General features: G+C 41.6%; 1 protein-coding gene across 1 annotated transcript in view; it reads right to left on the bottom strand.

Moving 5' to 3' along the window:
- ELP1 (elongator acetyltransferase complex subunit 1) overlaps positions 1-19199 on the bottom strand; it is a 66073-nt gene extending 46874 nt beyond the window's left edge. The window contains exons 1-14 of the mRNA XM_055301911.1: positions 19022-19199; positions 16593-16755; positions 15316-15468; positions 14993-15074; positions 14175-14255; positions 11683-11768; positions 10229-10325; positions 9595-9685; positions 8417-8540; positions 7367-7460; positions 4888-5118; positions 3498-3668; positions 2415-2514; positions 583-765 (exon numbers count right to left, since the gene is read on the bottom strand). Coding sequence (XP_055157886.1) covers positions 583-765; positions 2415-2514; positions 3498-3668; positions 4888-5118; positions 7367-7460; positions 8417-8540; positions 9595-9685; positions 10229-10325; positions 11683-11768; positions 14175-14255; positions 14993-15074; positions 15316-15468; positions 16593-16742 — 1643 coding nt within the window. The 5' untranslated portion in view covers positions 16743-16755; positions 19022-19199. The remainder of the gene's footprint in view (positions 1-582; positions 766-2414; positions 2515-3497; positions 3669-4887; positions 5119-7366; positions 7461-8416; positions 8541-9594; positions 9686-10228; positions 10326-11682; positions 11769-14174; positions 14256-14992; positions 15075-15315; positions 15469-16592; positions 16756-19021) is intronic.
- Positions 19200-19226: the final 27 nt, after the last annotated feature.

Below are 19226 nucleotides of genomic sequence, written 5' to 3'. Positions count from 1 at the left end.
GGGGCTTGCGTCACAGAAAACAGCATTCATTACCTGAAACCTGTACTGTGACAAAGATGCAGTCCAGAATCAAAGCAAAACTCAGGGCCAGGGAGCAGTGAAATTTTAGCAAAGAGAAAACAGAGAAGACTTTCTAGTACTACACGTAGTCAAGTGCCAAACTGAATATGTAGAAGAGAAGAAGCCAGAAGCAGCATTTCGAAGTCACCACATCCAAGTGAAGTGCATGTATATAGACCTATTAACAAGGGTAATTGTAGCGGTTAATTCTCTTTGGCGAACAATTACCCTGCTAGAATGTACGTATATGCTGAATGAAAAATTTTAACACATCTTCAAAATGTTTCGCCCCATCTACTAGGTATTTGTCCTATGTTCCACCCACTTCTTGATGCATTTTTGGGTTTGTATCTTGACGTGACTCAGAACTACACTTAACTCTCTTGCTAAGTGTGCTGAACAAGGAAGCTCCTGCCCTCAATCTTGCTCACTAGAAGTCAAAAGCATCCTAGACCCAGAAACGACAAAAGCGTAACACCATCTGCCTACGAGCACACGAATTTCAGGGAAGCGTGGCCATACCTAATATGGAGCTGCCTGTGCTCGTCATCCGCCTCAGAAGGGGCCACAGTCAGATGGTGAATGGCAGACTGAGGGCTGGACGGACTGTAGCTTACAGCGAGGAAAACGTCTTCCTGAATCCAGGTGATAAGGCTGAACTTCAATGGGTTTATTTCTTGGTCGTCAGCATTCTCAAACTGAATTCTGTTTTAAATATTGAACAACGTCCAATACATGAATCAAACTTAGTATGACCGAGATTTTCCTAAGCGAAGAATGAACCACTTTGTATATGATCAATTCCTAATTATTTGGAGGGACAAAACCTGAGGTAATGCCAGAATATTTTTCTATTTATTTAGGCTTCTTATATTCTGAGATCTTTAGATTTGAAGAGAACACTTCAGGAAACTGACTATCCAAGAAATCACTTGCCCCAGGCCCTATAGTAACAAACTCTGGAGGCTTCCCCGTCACCACTTGCCAGCATTCAAACCAGGTTCCAGCAGATATGTGGGTCTCAGAAGAGTGGGGTATTTTTCAGCATCTCATACCAAAACAACTAATTAGCTTCAGAGATGGTTTCTTTGGCCGGTAACACCTGCCTCCTGTAGTATTAACACATCACAGGATAGCCCATTTTTGCCACCTCTGGCAGGAACTCATAAGGGCTACTTCTCCCACCTTCTAGCTTAAGTGGCAAATCCTCAGCACACACTGAAGAAGCTGGGTCACTACCCTGATCTTCCTACTCAATCAGCTCTTCTAGGACTCCAGTCCCTCCACTGTGTTCTTCCCACCGTGGGGGTATTACTCCCTCCGGTCCCCACCGACACACTTCTCTCACCATGGCCAACCCTCCCCATCTGTCTCTGCTGATCCTAACCTAATCTCTTCTTCAAAGATGAAGATAAGTATTCATGTCCTTCATGAAATCTCCTAAATGACTTGGAGCTATCCTCTCAATTTTTAAAAAAATGAAATTATGTTCTAAATTGTCTCACACTTCCTAGTTTGCCTTAAGTCTGTCCTCTAGTGGGTTCAATTCTATGAAATGAAATAATCCACATAAATGTTCTTTGAAAACGACTAAGCATTATATAGACCGCCACCAAATCATAAGCAGGTTGAAAGCTTATATAGATCTATTAAATATACTGCATATATTTAAGAAACATATTGTTTATGAAATTCAGTTATTCATTTTAGTCAGTTTACTGTCCCTATTAATTTATAAGTATATGCTCTCATGGGACAGAGTTCAGTAATAATGAACATGCGCTTATCAAATAGAATGCAATCAAATCCCGGATTCTCACAGAAGTCGTATTATAATTAGTAATTATATTTCAGGGTCATTTCACAATACTTATACCTGAGGTACTCATTTATACCCATTTATAACATTATTTCAATGGGAAAACGCATTCTGATTTCCAACCTGAGGGACTCAAAACACAGCAACCCAAAGTTCCGGAGTGTGGGATGCAACAAAGACAGAGACTGCATTCAGTCAGCCAGTATGTGAACAAGAGAGCCCCTCATATACACAAGCAAATGCAGCTTGGCCCTACCACCCTTACCTCTACCTTTCCTACATGACCTTCCCTGGAGAACCAAGGGCTGCTGGAGGAAATGGCTTCTAAGCCAGCTACCAGCTTGGCTCCACTGCCACCCATCAGCATATGACATGCAGATACAAGATAACGGACTTCCCCACCAGGCTGAAAAACCAGGGCCCAGGCATCATATCTACTTGTTTCATTCAGCAACAGGCATGGAACAGTAACAGTTGGCTGAATTTAGGACTAACTGCTGTTCCCAGAGGTACAAGGTAATTAAGAACAACCTACTTGTATCGCTTTTCCAAATGAGGTGTTCTAAGAGAAACTTTAAATCCATTTCCACCCACAGCTCCCAGCTTCACTGTAAGGTCCACACTTGGACTATCATCTAGAAAATAAAAATGCAGTTACTATCATAGTAACCCACACACATTTTCCCTAATACTAAGGGTACTAATCCTGCATTTAATGGGGTCTAGAAATAGACCTCACTTTAGAAATAAAGCAATCTAGAAATAACCACATCTCAACCTCTTAATTCTGTTTACTTTTCAGGCTGAGAATTCAGGACGATTTGTAAACAATGCTACCAGTATCATGTGCCAGTATAATTTACACCATGATCATAGAACTCACAGATAAAAACAAATGTCGGCTTCTCCTACACATCAGGAAAGCAACTAAAAACTGACAGAAATGGGATGGTGGAAGGACAGGTGGAGAAGCTAGAACACCTAAGTGAGATCCTCATCCATTCTTATTCAAGCAAACTGCAAACACTTTGGCATTCTCTTCCCTCATCTATAGAACAGAAAAACATGGGGCACCTGGGTGCCCCACTGGTTTAGCATCTGCCTTTGGCTTGGGTCTTCATTCCAGGGTCCTGGGATTGAGTTCTGCATTAGGCTCCCCATAGGGAGCCTGCTTCTCCCTCTGCCTATATGTTTCTGCCTCTCTCTGCGTCTCTCATGAATAAACAAGTAAAAACTTAAAAAAAAAAAAAAAAAAAAAAAAAGAACAGAAAAACACCAGCTCTGATGCCACTCCTAGGAAGGCTGTGGGATCAAATGGAAATCTGTGCAAAGGCAATGGAACCTTAAAACACGTTAAAGATGCAATAAGATACTTTGCTACTTCCAGGGTGAATGTTATTCTTCAATCACTGACTCTTCAAGTTCAACAAGCAAAGGGAATTGCTCTTATAGGCCAGAGTGGGATCAGACTCCCTCCCACTCCAAAACCCCACAAATTCATTAGATATTATCATAATAATGAGATTAATTATTCTGGAGCTAAGGTAACACAATACTGTAACTCTCTTTTGTGCAGGAGGGACATGGTTCAGAACTTGGTTAATGGTTTTGAACATACCACATTTATAAACAGAAATCTGGTTACTGGCATCTAGGATTGCAAGGTCGTTACTCTTTTTGGGATGTGCAGAGAACATGACTTGATTCACAGGGTGCGGGAGCAGCAATCTGTAGGTGCACATGGGAGGTGGAACCACACTCTGTCGGAAGACTGTCACCAATACCTTGTCTGGGTATGAGAGAGAGAAGAGATCAGATACATGCATGTTTCTTTTTTTTTTTTTTTAATTTTTTATTTATTTATGATAGTCAGAGAGAGAGAGAGAGAGAGAGGCGCAGAGACACAGGCAGAGGGAGAAGCAGGCTCCATGCATCGGAAGCCCGACATGGGATTCGATCCCAGGTCTCCAGGATCGCGCCCTGGGCCAAAGGCAGGCGCCAAACCGCTGCGCCACCTAGGGATCCCTACATGCATGTTTCATTTGTAAAGTGCAACATCTGACAGCATGGTAGCACTAATAACGGTGATAGAAAATATACAGCAATTTCTAAAAATGTTTGGTGTTTTTATTGTAAATAAGCGAAGCTTAAGTGTCAGGGCTCTGTCTCTGTCTGGCTACTGTCACCTCCAGGTCCAGAGCAGTCCAATGAGGGCAAGAAGGCCTTTGGGTCTAGCTTGAAACTAAGGCATGCAACCAAGCCAGACTGAACCAAGGCAATGATTCCCTTCCAAATCTTTAAACCACTCCCTGATGCACGTTTTTAGTAATAAGACCTATCTGATTACGTCCCCTGTACAGAACATATAATTATAAAATTATATTAGGACTACTACAGAGAATAAAATTCGCACAGCATCACACATTGCAATCTTAGAAACAAGTTTTCTTTATGTTATCAGCAATAGGTAAACCATCTATTCAGGTGACTACTTCTTGCCCCAATTCCCTCTCCCCATCATACAAAGAACACCAACCAATCCTCACATTAGACAGATATCTGTGACTTGAACGTATTGGATAGATTATACAATTAACAAGTATTATATTAAAAAACAAAGCAACCCAAGTGAGGTGGGGGCAAGGGTCAATGTAAATCTATGTCAGAGCTAGGAGATAAGGCTCACACACCAATGCCACAAAATCACAGTTTTCTTCTATACTTGGGGTCAAAATTTTCAATGTCTTCAAAGGCCAGAGAGGTAAATTCATGAAAAATATGGATGTAATTGGGGTGGGCAGGGGGAGGGAGGAGGAGGAGGATGGGATATGATTCTCAGCAGAGTACATGCCCCCACTAAGGGCATCCCCATCCAATCAAAATGAAACAAGAAATAAGTAAAAATAAACCAAACAACCAAAGCACCACACAAGCCAAAATTTCCCAGTTTTAGTTAAACCATCACATCTGCAGGAACAGGCTCACTGACATGCTTTCTAGCTCCTTACTTCCATCAATGACAGCCACGTTTGCCATATCACTCGAATTATCTCCTGAGCTCCGGTCAGTCGTCCAGTGCCAGTCATAGCAGAGGTAATGCCAGCCCTGGCAGAGAACATGCAGCCGGTATGGGGTCACCAGGTCCCACATCAGACACACTAGCTTGCTCTTCCCACAGGTGCTGAAGGGCAGACTTTGCTTGAGATACCAGTGATAGTTCCCCACAGTCCAGAGCTGCACTGCAAGGGAGAAATGAGAGGAAGAATGTCAGAGGCCAGAGGACCAGACTGCCTATTACCTGCTGGACAGGGATAGGGGCAAGTGTTCCTTTTTCAAATGACCCTTCCTGCTTAGCCTCTTCACTCAAATAGTAATAGTAATGATAATAATAGTCAAGAAGTAGTTTTCCATGGGGATAATCTAAGGCCAGAAGCACACATTTATGCTGTCTCTACTTTTAAACTTTCGGATCATGCGGACAGAAAATTAATAGGAGGACAGTGCTTTAGTGAGTTGTTTTTTCATATAAAGATTTAGAAAGAAAATTTGGCAATTAGATTAAAAGTATGACAACACTCAATTTGAGAACAGTAGATTAGCATCACTATATTGTATAAGGCTTAAGATGCTTATTATTTTCTTCTAGGAGCTTTACATGCAGTTATGTCCCGGCGATCTGGTATTAAGCATAATTCAGCTCTCCAAGGAAGAAGATCAATACTAATCCTTCATTAGCAATTGTTCCTTCCAACATCTGTTAAAAGAATAAGATCTAATCCTGGGGTACAGAGGAAATGGGGGAGATGCTGATGACAGCACAAACTTCGAGTTCATGTTCTGAGAATCTAACACAGAGCATGGTGATCATAGTTAACAATTTGTATGGTACGCTCAAAAGTTGCTATGAGGGTAGGTCTTAAATGTTCTTGCCGTAATAACCAAAATGGGAATTAACCATCGAAAGTTGGATGTTAACCAACTTTGCTGTGGTAAATATTTCACAATACATATGCGTGTCAGATTATCATAGCATACATCTTAAGCTTGCACAATGTGTGCCAATTCAATCTCAATAAAGCTGGAGGGGGAAAGACCTAATGATGTCGAAATCAACCTTTGTTAGAACACTTTTACCAAGCTGTAAATTGCTAAGTTAGACTACATACTCATGCTTTGTGAGGACAGACAATGGGGCTGTTCCTGAGCAATATTTTTATTCCGAGCATAACACAGTGCCAGGCCTTGACACTCTGGCTAATCAGTGGTTCACAACTCTGGCTGCATATTAATAATCAACTGGAAGCTTTTTTATTTTTAAATTAAGCACTGATGTACACATTCTAACACCCCATTCTAACACAACAAATTCAGCTCTGAGATGAGGCCTGGATGGCATTTTTTTTTTTTTCTAAAGGCACAGCCAGCATTGAGAAGGACTGTACCATGAATGAATTAAATGAGCTTCTAAATAACATTTCAGCTAAAGAAAAAGTTCTACTGATTAAAAAGTTTGAAAGCCACTTAAAAAACAATCAAGCGAGAAGATTTATCAACAAAAATGTTCACTGCATTTTTGTTGATATGAAAAATCACAAAACTTTAAGTGCCTAACAGAATGAGATTTAATAAGCTGTGGCACAAATGAATATTATACAGCAATTTAAAATGATGTCCATGGGTATCTGAAATGGAAAGATGTCTGTTATAAAACTACATGTATCATACTTATATACTTAACAAAAATGAGATCATAGCCCTACACATAGAATCTGGAAGACAAGAAAATTTTAATAGTGCTCATTACTGAGCAACAGCATTATGGAAAAATTCTGTTTCTTCATCTTTACTTTCTAATATTTTCTCATATTACACATATACTGAAAAATACATATTTACAATCTGATCTACAATAAAAAGGCACAGAGATTATTCTTCCTTGTATCTAATACCGTTTCTCTTTCACTGCTATAGTTTTCCTATGGCTAGCACTTTAGCTTCCTGCAGTAACACTATTCATACAGAGCCTAGATATTACTGGAAGGTATTTTGTAGATGTCATTACCCTTCACAATCAATTGACTTTAAATACAAAAATTATCCTCCATAATGTGAGGGAGTCTCATGTAAGGTGTTTATGGCCTTAAGAGTAAAAACTGAGGTTTCCCAGAGAAGGAATTCCTCCTCAAGACTGTAAGACAGAACCTGCATGAGTTTCCATCCAGAGTTCAGGCCTGTCCTTATAAATTTGAGACTCAGGACTGAAATATCAACTCTTAACTGAATTTCCAACCTGTCAACCTAAATGATACATGACTAAAAATCCCTAAGTAATCAAAACCAAACCATTCCCTCATTTCCATTTATCCCCCTCAGTTATCTCCGATTCCATTACAGGACAAAGCAGAAAGGAGAAAGGCAACTCCATAGCCTACTACTTTCAACGACATTTTATGTGGCATGGGGCTAAGATGCTAGGTGCTGTCTTACCATAGGTTTTTAAAGTGCAGTTTTCTCCCCTCTGAAGGTCTTCCAGCCAAACTGCAAGCACAGTGGAATCTGCATTCCAGAACAGGCCATTTACCTAATAGGGAAAAAAGGCAATGTCACTGGCTTTTAACTATGTATATACTTCAAAATCTTACACAAGAGCTGAATTCCCTGCCCTCACCAACCAAGTAATCCCATTACTTGAGCTGATCCTCAACTATAGATTAGGAACCCATAGAATCATTAACAAATCTAGTTAATATGTCATTATATGCAGGGATGTCAAAAAATGCATTATGCCTAAAAATTTGCAAGACTTAACCAAATGCAAGTTGACATTTTTAGACAATCAAGGAAATTTGAAAGGGACTAGATTTTACATGATATTAAGGAACTATTACAAATCTTGTAAGGTATGATAATAGATTTGTGGTTAGAGAAGAAAAATGTTTTCTTACCTGTTAGAAATGAATATTAAAAATCAATTTCTAGAATCAAAACCCCAGGGAACCATAAAGTGTGTTTAGACTAGAAAATGGTGACTGGATGAAAACTATAAAATGCTGGCATCTGTTCAAAGTGAATAAGAAGGTCACGGGAGCAAATTAAACTTCCTCAACTTTTAGCTTCAATTTGTAATTTACGTGTAACATAATTTTAACTTATGTTTATGTTTAATTATTAAAGCTTACCACCATCTGGTGTTTCTGCTCATAAAAATCCTAATGGTATACAAGTGGCTCAAGGTTTAAGTGCTATTAATGAAAAGTATCTACCAATGGAAGCATTATGCTTTTGTCCAAATGAACAATACAAATGAGGATTTCTATTTCTATCTGTATTTTACCTAGAGTAAGAAAGAATGTCATTTCTTCTTTGCAAAATATCCTTAAAAAAAAAAAAACTTTAAAAAAAAATTCAGTTATAAGAAGCCACTATTTTTATTACTATCTACTCTGGAGCTTCTCCTTACATGCCCCTATCAGATATAAGCCTCTATAGCTGTGGGAAGTTCCCTAAATTTGATGGTGAAATAACTCAGGCACTTACCTTAACCTCATCTTTGAGGAAAGGAAGTGTAAAATGTCCATGAAGAAGGCCATTTTTCTCAAAAAACACAATATCCTCTTGATTGGGTTTCTCTTGTGTAGATGCAATCAAACTACCTGAGGGCCTTAAAGCAAACGCTGGATGTTAGAACCTCTGAAAGTAGAGCCAGCTGGCTAAGAATGAGATTTAAGTCAGAGAAACAATTTTTCCAACAAAAAATCTCCATCCAAGGAAGGTTTAAATCCCACATGTCTCTTGGTAAGCACTTTAGCCTAGTGTGGGACTACACCTGCCCAGAGAGAGTGCGTCTATTCTTAATTTGCATAAAGGTTCCATTTGCTTACAAAGACTTACAAATTTAGACTGCACTAGTGTGACTTAAAAAACAAAACCCAACAATAAATTTTTAAAACTATTCCAAATACAATATCCTATAAAACCACAATGTATTTTTCCTTCAAATATATGACTTTGGCAACTATTTTATGCTCAGATAGGTATTAAGATTTCTCAACTTACTTAAAACATCCCAATTGCCTCATCTTGTTCACATCTGTCTCTACAGTTTTACTTTAAATACCTTTCTCTCTCTGCTCTCTCATTCAATTGTCAGTTACTGGTGGGAAACACGATGTCTATAACCCAGAGACAGAGGAGTCTGTTATATAACAGATGCTACTGAGACAGAAAACATTTCTTCTGTCTTTACTCAGGGTAGTTGCAGACACTGGACAAGACATAACTTGAGCTGGAATCCAGCCTGCATGTTCCTCAGCAAGCAGAACCTTCTGGCCTAAGAGGCTGTGGTGTGGGCAAAGAAGAAAGCCCTTTTTCTAGTTTTCACCAAAGCTCCACTGCCCCACGAGCTTTGTAGAGTGACTTTCCTTCTAAGCACCATTTTCTGTTCTACACAATGGCTTCATATAGGCCCACCCTGTAAGCTGTAAAATGCGGGCCTTGGAATGACAACATCTGAGAAGAAGTTCTGAATCTACTATTCAAAATGAATTCTGACTTCAGAAAAACTAGAAAGAAAAAGATGTAAGTTAATAGCCAAATGAGAAGTTAATATCCTTTTGTGTTACATGAACACCTCTATTTAACATGTACCATCACCCTTACCCCACTACTACTATCCTCTCTGAGGAAGAAGTTACAAGGTTTCTTTTCCCACTCACTTCCATGCCAGAGCTGGTCCCAGGCCTGCCACAGGCTCACTGGTTGACTGTAAGGCAAACTCTCGGTTCCATACTCTGACCTTCCGAGCTCCTGTATAGCAGGCAGAGTTAAATAGAAAAACTTAAAATGCTGTTAAGTCCGAACTATTCAAACATCTCATTAATAAAAACTGCCACAGTTTTACAAAGCCGAGTACATTAATCTTGTTAAGAATTTGTACCCAACGGGGGTGCCTGGATGGCTAGCTTGTTTAAGTGTCTACCTTCAGCTCAGATCATGATCCCAGGGTCCTGGGATTGAGTCCTGCATCGGGCTCCCTGCTTAGCGAGGAGTCTAATTCTCCCTCTGCCCCTCCCCAGCTCATGATTTAACTTTCTCTCTTTCTCTCTCTCTCTCACCCTCCCACCTTCCCTCCCTCAAAAATAATTAAATCTTTGGGGAAAAAAAAATTTGTACCCAACAGGTAAGAGGCCTGACCAAATGACCTCAAAGATCTCTTTCAGTTCTTAGCTCTAAATTCATCTAATATCTAAAGCAGCACCTTGTATGTATAATTTTAAAAAATAAAAGGAAGAAAATAACTTGAACTTCATAAAATAAATTTTTCCCTTTAACTACAATGTATTTCCATACCTGTCTCTGGGCAAACAACACTCACAGCAAAAAACTGGCCATCACCACGCCAGGTCACCTGCGGCCTATGGTCATCCCAGGGCAAAGCCGACTCATACTAAAGAGAGGAAGAAACACAAATCTTACTGGGGAACTTAAATAGTCCGGGATCAAACAAGCCCCAGGGTATTAAAATTAAACCTTTTACATGAGACATAAGCTATCTAGAAAACCAACTTCACAGAATCCTCAGGAACCCTTCTAGAAGGCCTCTTAGACTCAGAAATCATCAAGAGAACAAAACAAAATCTGTCTTCAGGCATTAAAAAAAGGGGGCCTCCAAGCATGGCAACAGAGAAAAAAGAGCTGTAGATCTGGATATTAAATATAAAGAGCTGAAGAATCTACCGGGTTGTTAGAATAAGGAAATAAATGTTTATCTCAATGTAAGAGGGTAGAGTCCTAGTTATTTGGTTACTGTGTAAGCTTCCCAACAGTACAGATGAATTAAGAAGAAGTCGGCAGGGAAAGCCAGAGGTGGTAAAGTCAATAGCAGTGATGGAAACAGAAAAGTTCTGTGTTCTGCAGTATGGGAAGAAGAAAGGTCTCCAGTGCCGCCTGCATCTCGATCCTGAAGGCCTTGAAGAAAGGCCGATCTGCAAGATGGGGGACACAGGGCCACCCAAGTACCCACCATCACACTCCAGTGACAGGGTGCAACAGAATGCCCTCAGCACCATACTCTGCACGGGAGAGAATACACAGGAAGCCTATCAAGACCTATGCTCAATGACACTGCCCTATGGCAGAGAACAAAAGCCTGCTCTAGTGAAGGGTTAGGAAATGAAATATGAGTTACTTGGAAGGTGGCCAGAAATCATTATGGATGGAAAATGTAAATGACAAGCTCATGGAGATGTCTACATGTAACATAAATTATATGCTTCCATTTGTTCTGCCCAAATCTTGGGATCATTCTCAATTCTTCTTTGTCACCCCACATTTAATCCATTATCAGTAACTCCTATAGTTCTACCTTCAAAAGGTATTCATAAAAAAGGAAGACTAAGAGTTTCATCCAAAGAGAAAAATCATGAAAAGTATCTAATGTGTGCATGTATGAAAACATGCACATAAATGATCAATAGTGAATCGAGGACAACAGCTCTTTCTGGGGAGGAAGGAAAGAGAAACAGGAAGGGATACACAAAATGCTTCATTTCTATCTGTGAGGACATACTGTTTAAACCAAATATTGGTTAAAATTATTCTCTCTACTGAAATTACAAAGCAACTTGGCAAGGAAAAAGGGTCTTTCTAGAATGACTCATTCCCTAAGGAATGAAACAGTTTCAGTTTTATTAAAGAAGAGCTCTATTCATCATTAGCCTCTAACAGGACACCTGGAATTCCTGGTAGTAGGCAAAACTTCTACTTGTTCAGTCAAGGTCCTATATCCATCAGACCAATCTTACCATCTGCACCTGAAATGCTGCTTGCCGGCCTTCTGATCCGTGGAACTGCGTCTCCTTCCTGCCCCATCCAACAGTGATAAACTTGCCTAGGAAATGATTAAGAACATGCAAGACAACCAATAAGCTAAACAAAATGAAATAAAACAGTTTCATTGCTATTCTTCATTAAGTTAGTCATTGGTCAATTACCTGGGTCCTCTGAGACCTCTCAATAAATTGACCAGCACTCAATATTTGGAAAATCAGTATTCCAGAGTATATGCATCGATGATTTTTGAAGAACTTGAAATGCCTTTCTTTTGGAAAGCACTTTACTGCCATCTTATATATTCTAAATTCCCTCGATGACAGCAATTCCCACTTTACAAGTAAGAAGAATGAAATGTGAAGAATTTACAAGACACGTCTGCTCCTGAGCAAGTTCACCTCCTCCCAAGATTGTAAAAGATTCCCTACGTGTCACTGACTCCCAATCCACAGTTCTGGCCTATCCTGAGCTTCAGCTCCTTATGTCTGCATACTCTACATAGTGATTCCATATGGTCCTTAAAACAAACAGAACTTGTCACCTACCACTAATAAGCTGGCACTTCCCCCCACCCTCTCTCTCTGTTACTGGCATCTTTATTCTGATTACCTGAGCTTCTGTCCAGAGTCCCATTAACTCTTTCCTCCTCACCTTACATATCCATGCCCGTTTACTTCACTTTCTTAACTGCTATTTCTCAAACTGGCTAGGACAGCAGGGAAACTATGCATACATATTCCAAAAACATTTCTGAGATAATTTCAAAAATGTATTCCCCTCCTGAGAATCAAATTTCTTCTAAATTCCTCCCTTCTGTTAGCCCCACACCCACCTTTCTTATCTGGATTCCCATAGCACTCCTATCCGATCACCCTGCCTCCAGTCTCTTCCCTCTCCACCAATCAACCAATCAATTTTGCATCATCAAAACCTTTAATGGCTGATTATATGTCCAGATTCCCATCAGACTCAATCAAAATATATCCTGCTTATTTTTTTTAAGATTTTATTTATTGGGATCCCTGGGTGGCGCAGCGGTTTAGCGCCTGCCTTTGGCCCAGGGCGCGATCCTGGGGACCCGGGATCGAATCCCACATCGGGCTCCTGGTGCATGGAGCCTGCTTCTCCCTCTGCCTATGTCTCTGCCTCTCTCTCTCTCTCTCTGTGTGTGTGACTATCATAAGTAAATAAAAATTAAAAAAAAAAGATTTTATTTATTTATTCATGAGACAGAAGAAAAAGGGGGGGTGGGAGGGCAAAGACATAGGCATAGGGAGAAGCAGGCTCCGTGCAGGGAGCCTGACATGGGACTCGATTCCCGGTCTCCAGGATTACACCCTGGGCCGAAGGCGGCACTAAACTGCAGAGATACCCGGGGTGCCTTAACCTGCTTATTTCAATCTGCACTCATGTTCTGCCAGCAGCTACTCACAGCTGCCTAAACAAGCCAGGATATATCTATGAAGCATCTGTGCCTCGGACTAGACTAACTCTACTGCTTAGACCACCCCACCGCCCCCCCAGCCCTCCACCCTCAACTCTCACCTACCCAACACCAATTCAGCCCAGATAAAACATTCAGCCCACCCCAGCCTCTCCTGGGAAATCTTTCCTCTCCATTGCTCCCTTATTTCCCTCATGCTACCCTGATACCTTGCACAACGTGTTATCATGGGACTCCTCAAAGGAAAAGCTGATTATCCATAGCACCAAACACACTGCTGTGTTCACAGTACCTACTCAAAAATCATTTCTGAATAAATGATTTTTGAGCGAATAACAACTTTCTAAATGATGTCCTCATTCTAAATGATTTAGGAGAACAAGAAGGCATCAGGTCAGTTATCAGCAAAAGTTAAAATCCCTTCTCCCCACCATCTCTCTCAATTGGGCCTTCCATCTGGTGCCCTCATGTTGGTCAGAGCCTCTTACACACAATAAACATCTCCCCTCTTCTCCCCTTTCAATACTCCCACAGCTTCAAGGCCCAAATCACCTCAGCTAGATCTTAGCAGGAAAGCAATCTGATGGTTCCCATGAAAATGTAGATTCAGGTCTAATTAGTAGGAACAAAAAAAAAAATCAGCCTTCTATCCTACCTCTCTTGTTTTTGCCCCAAAACTGTACCCCAGAAATACTCTCTTTACTTTAGCTAGCACAGTTCCTTTCACTGAAGCCCCGGCCTATGCCTGTCACGAGGTTTGGGCAACAATTATGTAGGTGACATTCGGCAGGTTTCTGTTCTCCCAGTTGTTGGCAAAGTGAACTCTCAGACCTGGAGAGGCACCAGAGGTATGCCTTGTCTGGAATGGGCTACAGGAACGGGGTTATCAGACACTGAATGTACGAGGCTTCCTGTTTCATAGTTCTCTGGGTTTATGACGTGGCTACTAGTGTGCAAGAAAATGATCAAACCTGGGAGGAACTTCAGATCACAAAATGTTTCAAACAGAGCTATACTCACTTTCACCAAAATCATCCTGGTGGATCTGCTGTTCCATGATTGGTTCAAAGTCTTTTGTCATCATAATTAGGGTCTGTTGACCTTGGATGGGCACAAACAAGAATGATTTTGCTTTTGTGCACAAATTTGCCATTTCCTAAGTATCTACAACACTGGAAGCTACAGAGCTGGAGTGGAGGAGTTTAGAGTCAGAAGAGGGAAGACATAATTCATTCTAAATATTTTGACTCTCATTTGAAAGAAAAAATAAAAAAAAGCTTTGACCAGCTAAGTTACCTGATGCTTACTATCAGCTATTTGCATGTATAAAGCTAACACTGAAGTCTACTTAGGCCTCCTCCACTAACTTCAAGACTTCACCAAGCTATCTCTTCAAATACACACCTACCTCATCAGGGGTACCAGCTTATAGAAACGCATCTGGCATAAAGAGACTTAAAGGAAAAAAAGTAATTTTTAAAAGCTCATGAGAGCTCCTAAAAGAGCTATAAAAGCAGTCTTCAGAATCTGTTTATAGCAGCTGTTCCTCTTAGTGTAGGTCAAATATTGCTAACACTTTTATCTACAACTGTGGACCACACAGATTTCCAAGTTTGTGACTTCTTTTCCAAAAATTGAAACAGTAATGTGAAATGACTTCTTAAAATAATATATTAAGAGACGAAATTTAAGTCAAAAAGAGCACATTCCCTCTAAATCATAATGCTGGTATCACTGTTCAAAGAAATTTTTTGAATAAGCACCCCAAAATTTAAGCCTTTAAAATATTAGGAGTCATGTTTTATAAAAGTCACAGGGGGAAACAGTGACAAACTTACCTGTGGCAAGAAGCACCAGCTCTTGGTCAGGACTCCAACTCATGACAGAGATACCACTGGCTACACTCCCAACACATTCCAGCTGCATCAGTAGACAAAAATGAGTTTTTAAAATACAGCTGAAGTGTACTTGAAATACAGCTAAAGCCATGACAACAACTTTTTGTAAAAAAAAAAAAAAACGTAACGCAAAGACTCTAATTTGCAAAACGCTTAAATATGATATTTAAGCAGTAGCTCCTGATTTTTTAAGCTTCTACAAAAAACACATGACTTATTTAAGGATGCTTGAGGTTTCCTCCTCACTGGACTCCTCCACTTACCTGGCATGTGCTGAGATTGCAGAGTATGACGTCTCCGGAGGCTGTGGCCATACACACAGACTCCTGATCCAGCAAGTCCTGAATACCAACAATGCAGCCACTTCCATCCTCTGGAAGAAAGCCTTCAGACACTAAAGAAATTTCATTTTTCACCTTTCACCAAAACAAATACATAAACAAATTAGGCCAATCTATTTTCAAGGACAATTCATAACATTTCCAAAAATAAGTTACTTTTTAATGCTCCTTTTCTAATATAAAAGCTTTCAAGTGTTTTTCTAGATTAAAATCCAAACTTCCATTTGAGAAATATCACAACACTACTGTCTTTAATTAAAAAAAAAAAAAAAAGTTAACGGGACCTTTCTGCCAAGTAAGCACTATACAAAAGAAGCATGGTCTCTTTAAAAAATATTCAATAAAACATGAAGAAAACTATGGTTTTTAACTAAGGTTTCCTAAGATTTCTACAGAATGGGGAGAAAGAACAAAGAATGCAATCACCTAAAATACATTAGTAGCAAATATAATTAAGGGAAGAGCTCAGAATCAACTCAAAGATTTTTTAAAGTACGTGCGTACATAAAATACACACATGTACATACATATGCATATATACATATGTGTATATGTAAGTATATACATATACGCTCAGGATCCAGCACTGAGGATTCTCATTTAGCTGGCACAGGACGGAGGCTGAAACACAATTTTAAAAAGTTCTACAAGGCAATTTTCATTTGCATTCTCAGTTGAGATCCACAATTATAAGTAGTATTTACATGATGGAAAGGGTAAAAAGGGCACCCACACAAAATGTAAAGTCAGAATTTTGCCAACTTACAATTCAAATAGAAGCAAAGTTAAGGGTAGGTTACAACTTTAGTAATGTCTCATATGACACCAATATAAAGCCAAGGGAATGTTCATTTAGGAGGATATGAATTCAGTAAGATTCAAACTAAAGACTACCTGGGGGAAGCAGGTTTAGAAAAAGATAAGTCGGGGATCCCTGGGTGGCTCAGCGGTTTAGCGCCTGCCTTTGGCCCAGGGTGCGATCCTGGAGTCCCAGGATTGAGTCCCACATCGGGCTCCTGGCATGGAGCCTGCTTCTCCCTCCTCCTGTGTCTCTGCCTCTCTCTCTCTCTCTCTCTCTCTCTCTCTCTCTCTCTCTCTCTATCATAAATAAATAAATAAATCTTAAAAAAAAAAAGAAAAAAAAGAAAAAGATAAGTCGAGGGTCTTGCAAGTGCTGGCATTCTCCATCATTAGCTTACTTCTCTTGTGACAGGGTCTATTTCTATCAGTCCATGGTCTGAGCCAATAAGCACGGTGCTCTGTTCAGTTCGGAGAGAGATGCACTGAGGTCTCCCTGGAGCCTGAATATCCCTGAACTCCAGGGTCTGAAGTAACTTTAGATTTCTCATGATGAGGCAACTCCTGAAAGAAAAATACAAATACCCCTTGGTGAAGAATTACTCTGAGAGAAAGGAATAGCTTACCAGGAATAAATGTCACTCGTATAAGCAAAATGATTCAGGGGCCGAGATGTGGTGATTAGAATAATCAAGAAAAAAAGAAAAAAGATCTCATCTGAACCCACATAGAGACGTGTGGCAGCAACCTCACCAACTCAGAGTGTTTATGGTTTACAAACTGAGATTCTGAAATCTACTCTACATTCTTACTCTTTGGGAGAGGCAAGACCCTCAACTTCAGAATTGTTTTTTCAAAAAGACTTAACATGGATGGAACTGGAGGGTATTATGCTGAGTGAAGTAAGTCAATCGGAGAAGGACAAACAGTGTATGTTCTCATTCATTTGGGGAATATGAATAATAGTGAAAGGGAATATAAGGGAAGGGAGAAGAAATGTGTGGGAGATATCAGAAAGGGAGACAGAACATAAAGACTTCTAACTCTGGGAAATGAACTAGGGGTGGTGGAGGGGGAGGAGGGCGGGGGGCGGGGGGTGGGGATGAATGGGTGACGGGCACTGAGGGGGGCACTTGACGGGATGAGCACTGGGTGTTATTCTGTATGTTGGTAAATTGAACACCAATAAAAATTAATTTATTAAAAAAAAAGTTTATATAAAGGTTATATTAAAAAAAAAAAAAAAAAAGACTTAACAGGGCAGCCCTGGTGGTGCAGCGGTTTAACGCCGCCTACAGCCCGGGGTGTGATCCTGGAGACCCGGGATAGAGTCCCACGTCGGGCTCCCTGCAGGGAGCCTGCTTCTCCCTCTGCCTGTGTCTCTGCCTCTCCCTGAATAGATAAATAAATACATAAATAAATCTTAAAAAAAAAAAAGACACATTAGTCATTCCTCAGGAGAGTTGGAACGATCAAAATAAATAGGAAAACACTTCTATTTTTTGCATATAAGAACATCTTTATGGGGGCGCCTGGGTGGCTCAGTTAAGCATCTCCCTTCGGCTCAGGTCAGGATCCCGAGGGCCTGGAATGGGGCCCTATGGAGCTCCCTGCTCAGTGGGGAGCCTGCCTCTCCCTCTGCCTCTGCTGCTCCCCATGCTGGCTCATGCTCTCTCTCAAATAAACTTAAAAAAAAAAATCTTTATAACCTGAAAGATTCATAAATCCATATAAAACTCCATAGATATATACAACACACACACGCTGTAATGTTTCAGGACCATCATCGTTATTCCCTTGTCTTCTCAGAAGTGTCCTACTCCTTTTCTTTTTTTTCTTTTCTTTTATTTTTTTTCCCCTACTCCTTTTCAAAGTTAGGGAAGCAGTATTCTCCACAGTCCCCCAGGACCTCAACTTACTAGTAGCTTTTCTTTTACAACTGCAATCCCCAACTCTTTCACCCTCAATTAGCCTCTTCCCAGCCCTTAATCGTGCTAAAGGTCTCTTCCTATCAAGTCTGTGTCCTCTCTGAAATTCCTGGCAACTCCTCCTCCACCCTGGTTCCTCCGTCCTGTCGCCTCTTGGCCCACACGGCTCATTTCAGGCTGATGAGATCCCCACGTCCAGCCCTGACCCTCTCCAAAGTGAACCAAAGTCAAACCACACGTGCCGCCTTCTGAGGTTTTTCACACGCAGCCCTCACAAGCACGTCGCACACGAAACACTGCTGTTCTCCCACTCAAATGAGCTGCTATTTGAGGACATGGCATTTCTACTCTCTCTGTCCCCCAAGCTGAAAAATGGTCTCCCCCCCCTTTTTTTTCTTTTTCTCTCTCTCTCTCTCTCTCTCTCTCTCTCTCTCTCTCTCTCTCTTTCTTTCTTTCTTTCTTTCTTTCTTTCTTTCTTTTTGCTCACATTTCTCACCAAACTATTCATTTACTGGTTGGTTCCGCCGCTGTCAACATACAGCTCCAGTCCTTCGCCCCGCGTCCGATCGATTCCACCACCCGGTTTGCGGCTCGCAGGAGACATCCGCTGGGCGCTCGGGTAAGCGTCCGGCTCTGAAGACGCGGAGCGCTGCCGGCGCCCACACGGAGGTCACCGCCCGGAGGGACGGCGCGCACCGAACACCCCTTAGACGGAGCAGCACCGGAGGCGTCTCCACGGCGAGTCGCAGACGCGACAAGCAGCGCCGCGCCCCCTGCAATCCCCCCTCGGCCGCCGCGCGTCAGGCGGCTGCACCGCGAGGAATCCAGGGGCCGTACACGTGCGGCCCGGGAGCACCCGTCGTCCCCCCCGCCCCCCGCGAGCGAGCCGTTCGAACGCTCACCTGCGACGCGCCCCGCCAACAGCGGCGCGTCCACCTTGGCCTCACCGCCGCCGCGCGGCCGGCCTTCCGGAGCCCAGGGCCGCTCCACCCGGGGGACGCCGAGCAGCGGGCGCCGCAGGGGGGACTCAGCCCGGCGCCCCGGAGTGACGTCACGAGGCGCAGGGGGCGTGGCCGGCCCGCTCCCGAGCCCCGGCACGCCGGAGGT

The sequence above is a fragment of the Nyctereutes procyonoides genome, unplaced genomic scaffold (assembly GCF_905146905.1).
Source record: "Nyctereutes procyonoides isolate TBG_1078 unplaced genomic scaffold, NYPRO_anot_genome, whole genome shotgun sequence".
NCBI lineage: Eukaryota > Metazoa > Chordata > Mammalia > Carnivora > Canidae > Nyctereutes > Nyctereutes procyonoides.
Note: the sequence above shows the minus strand (reverse complement) of the source record. Positions and strands in the feature narration are given on the sequence as shown.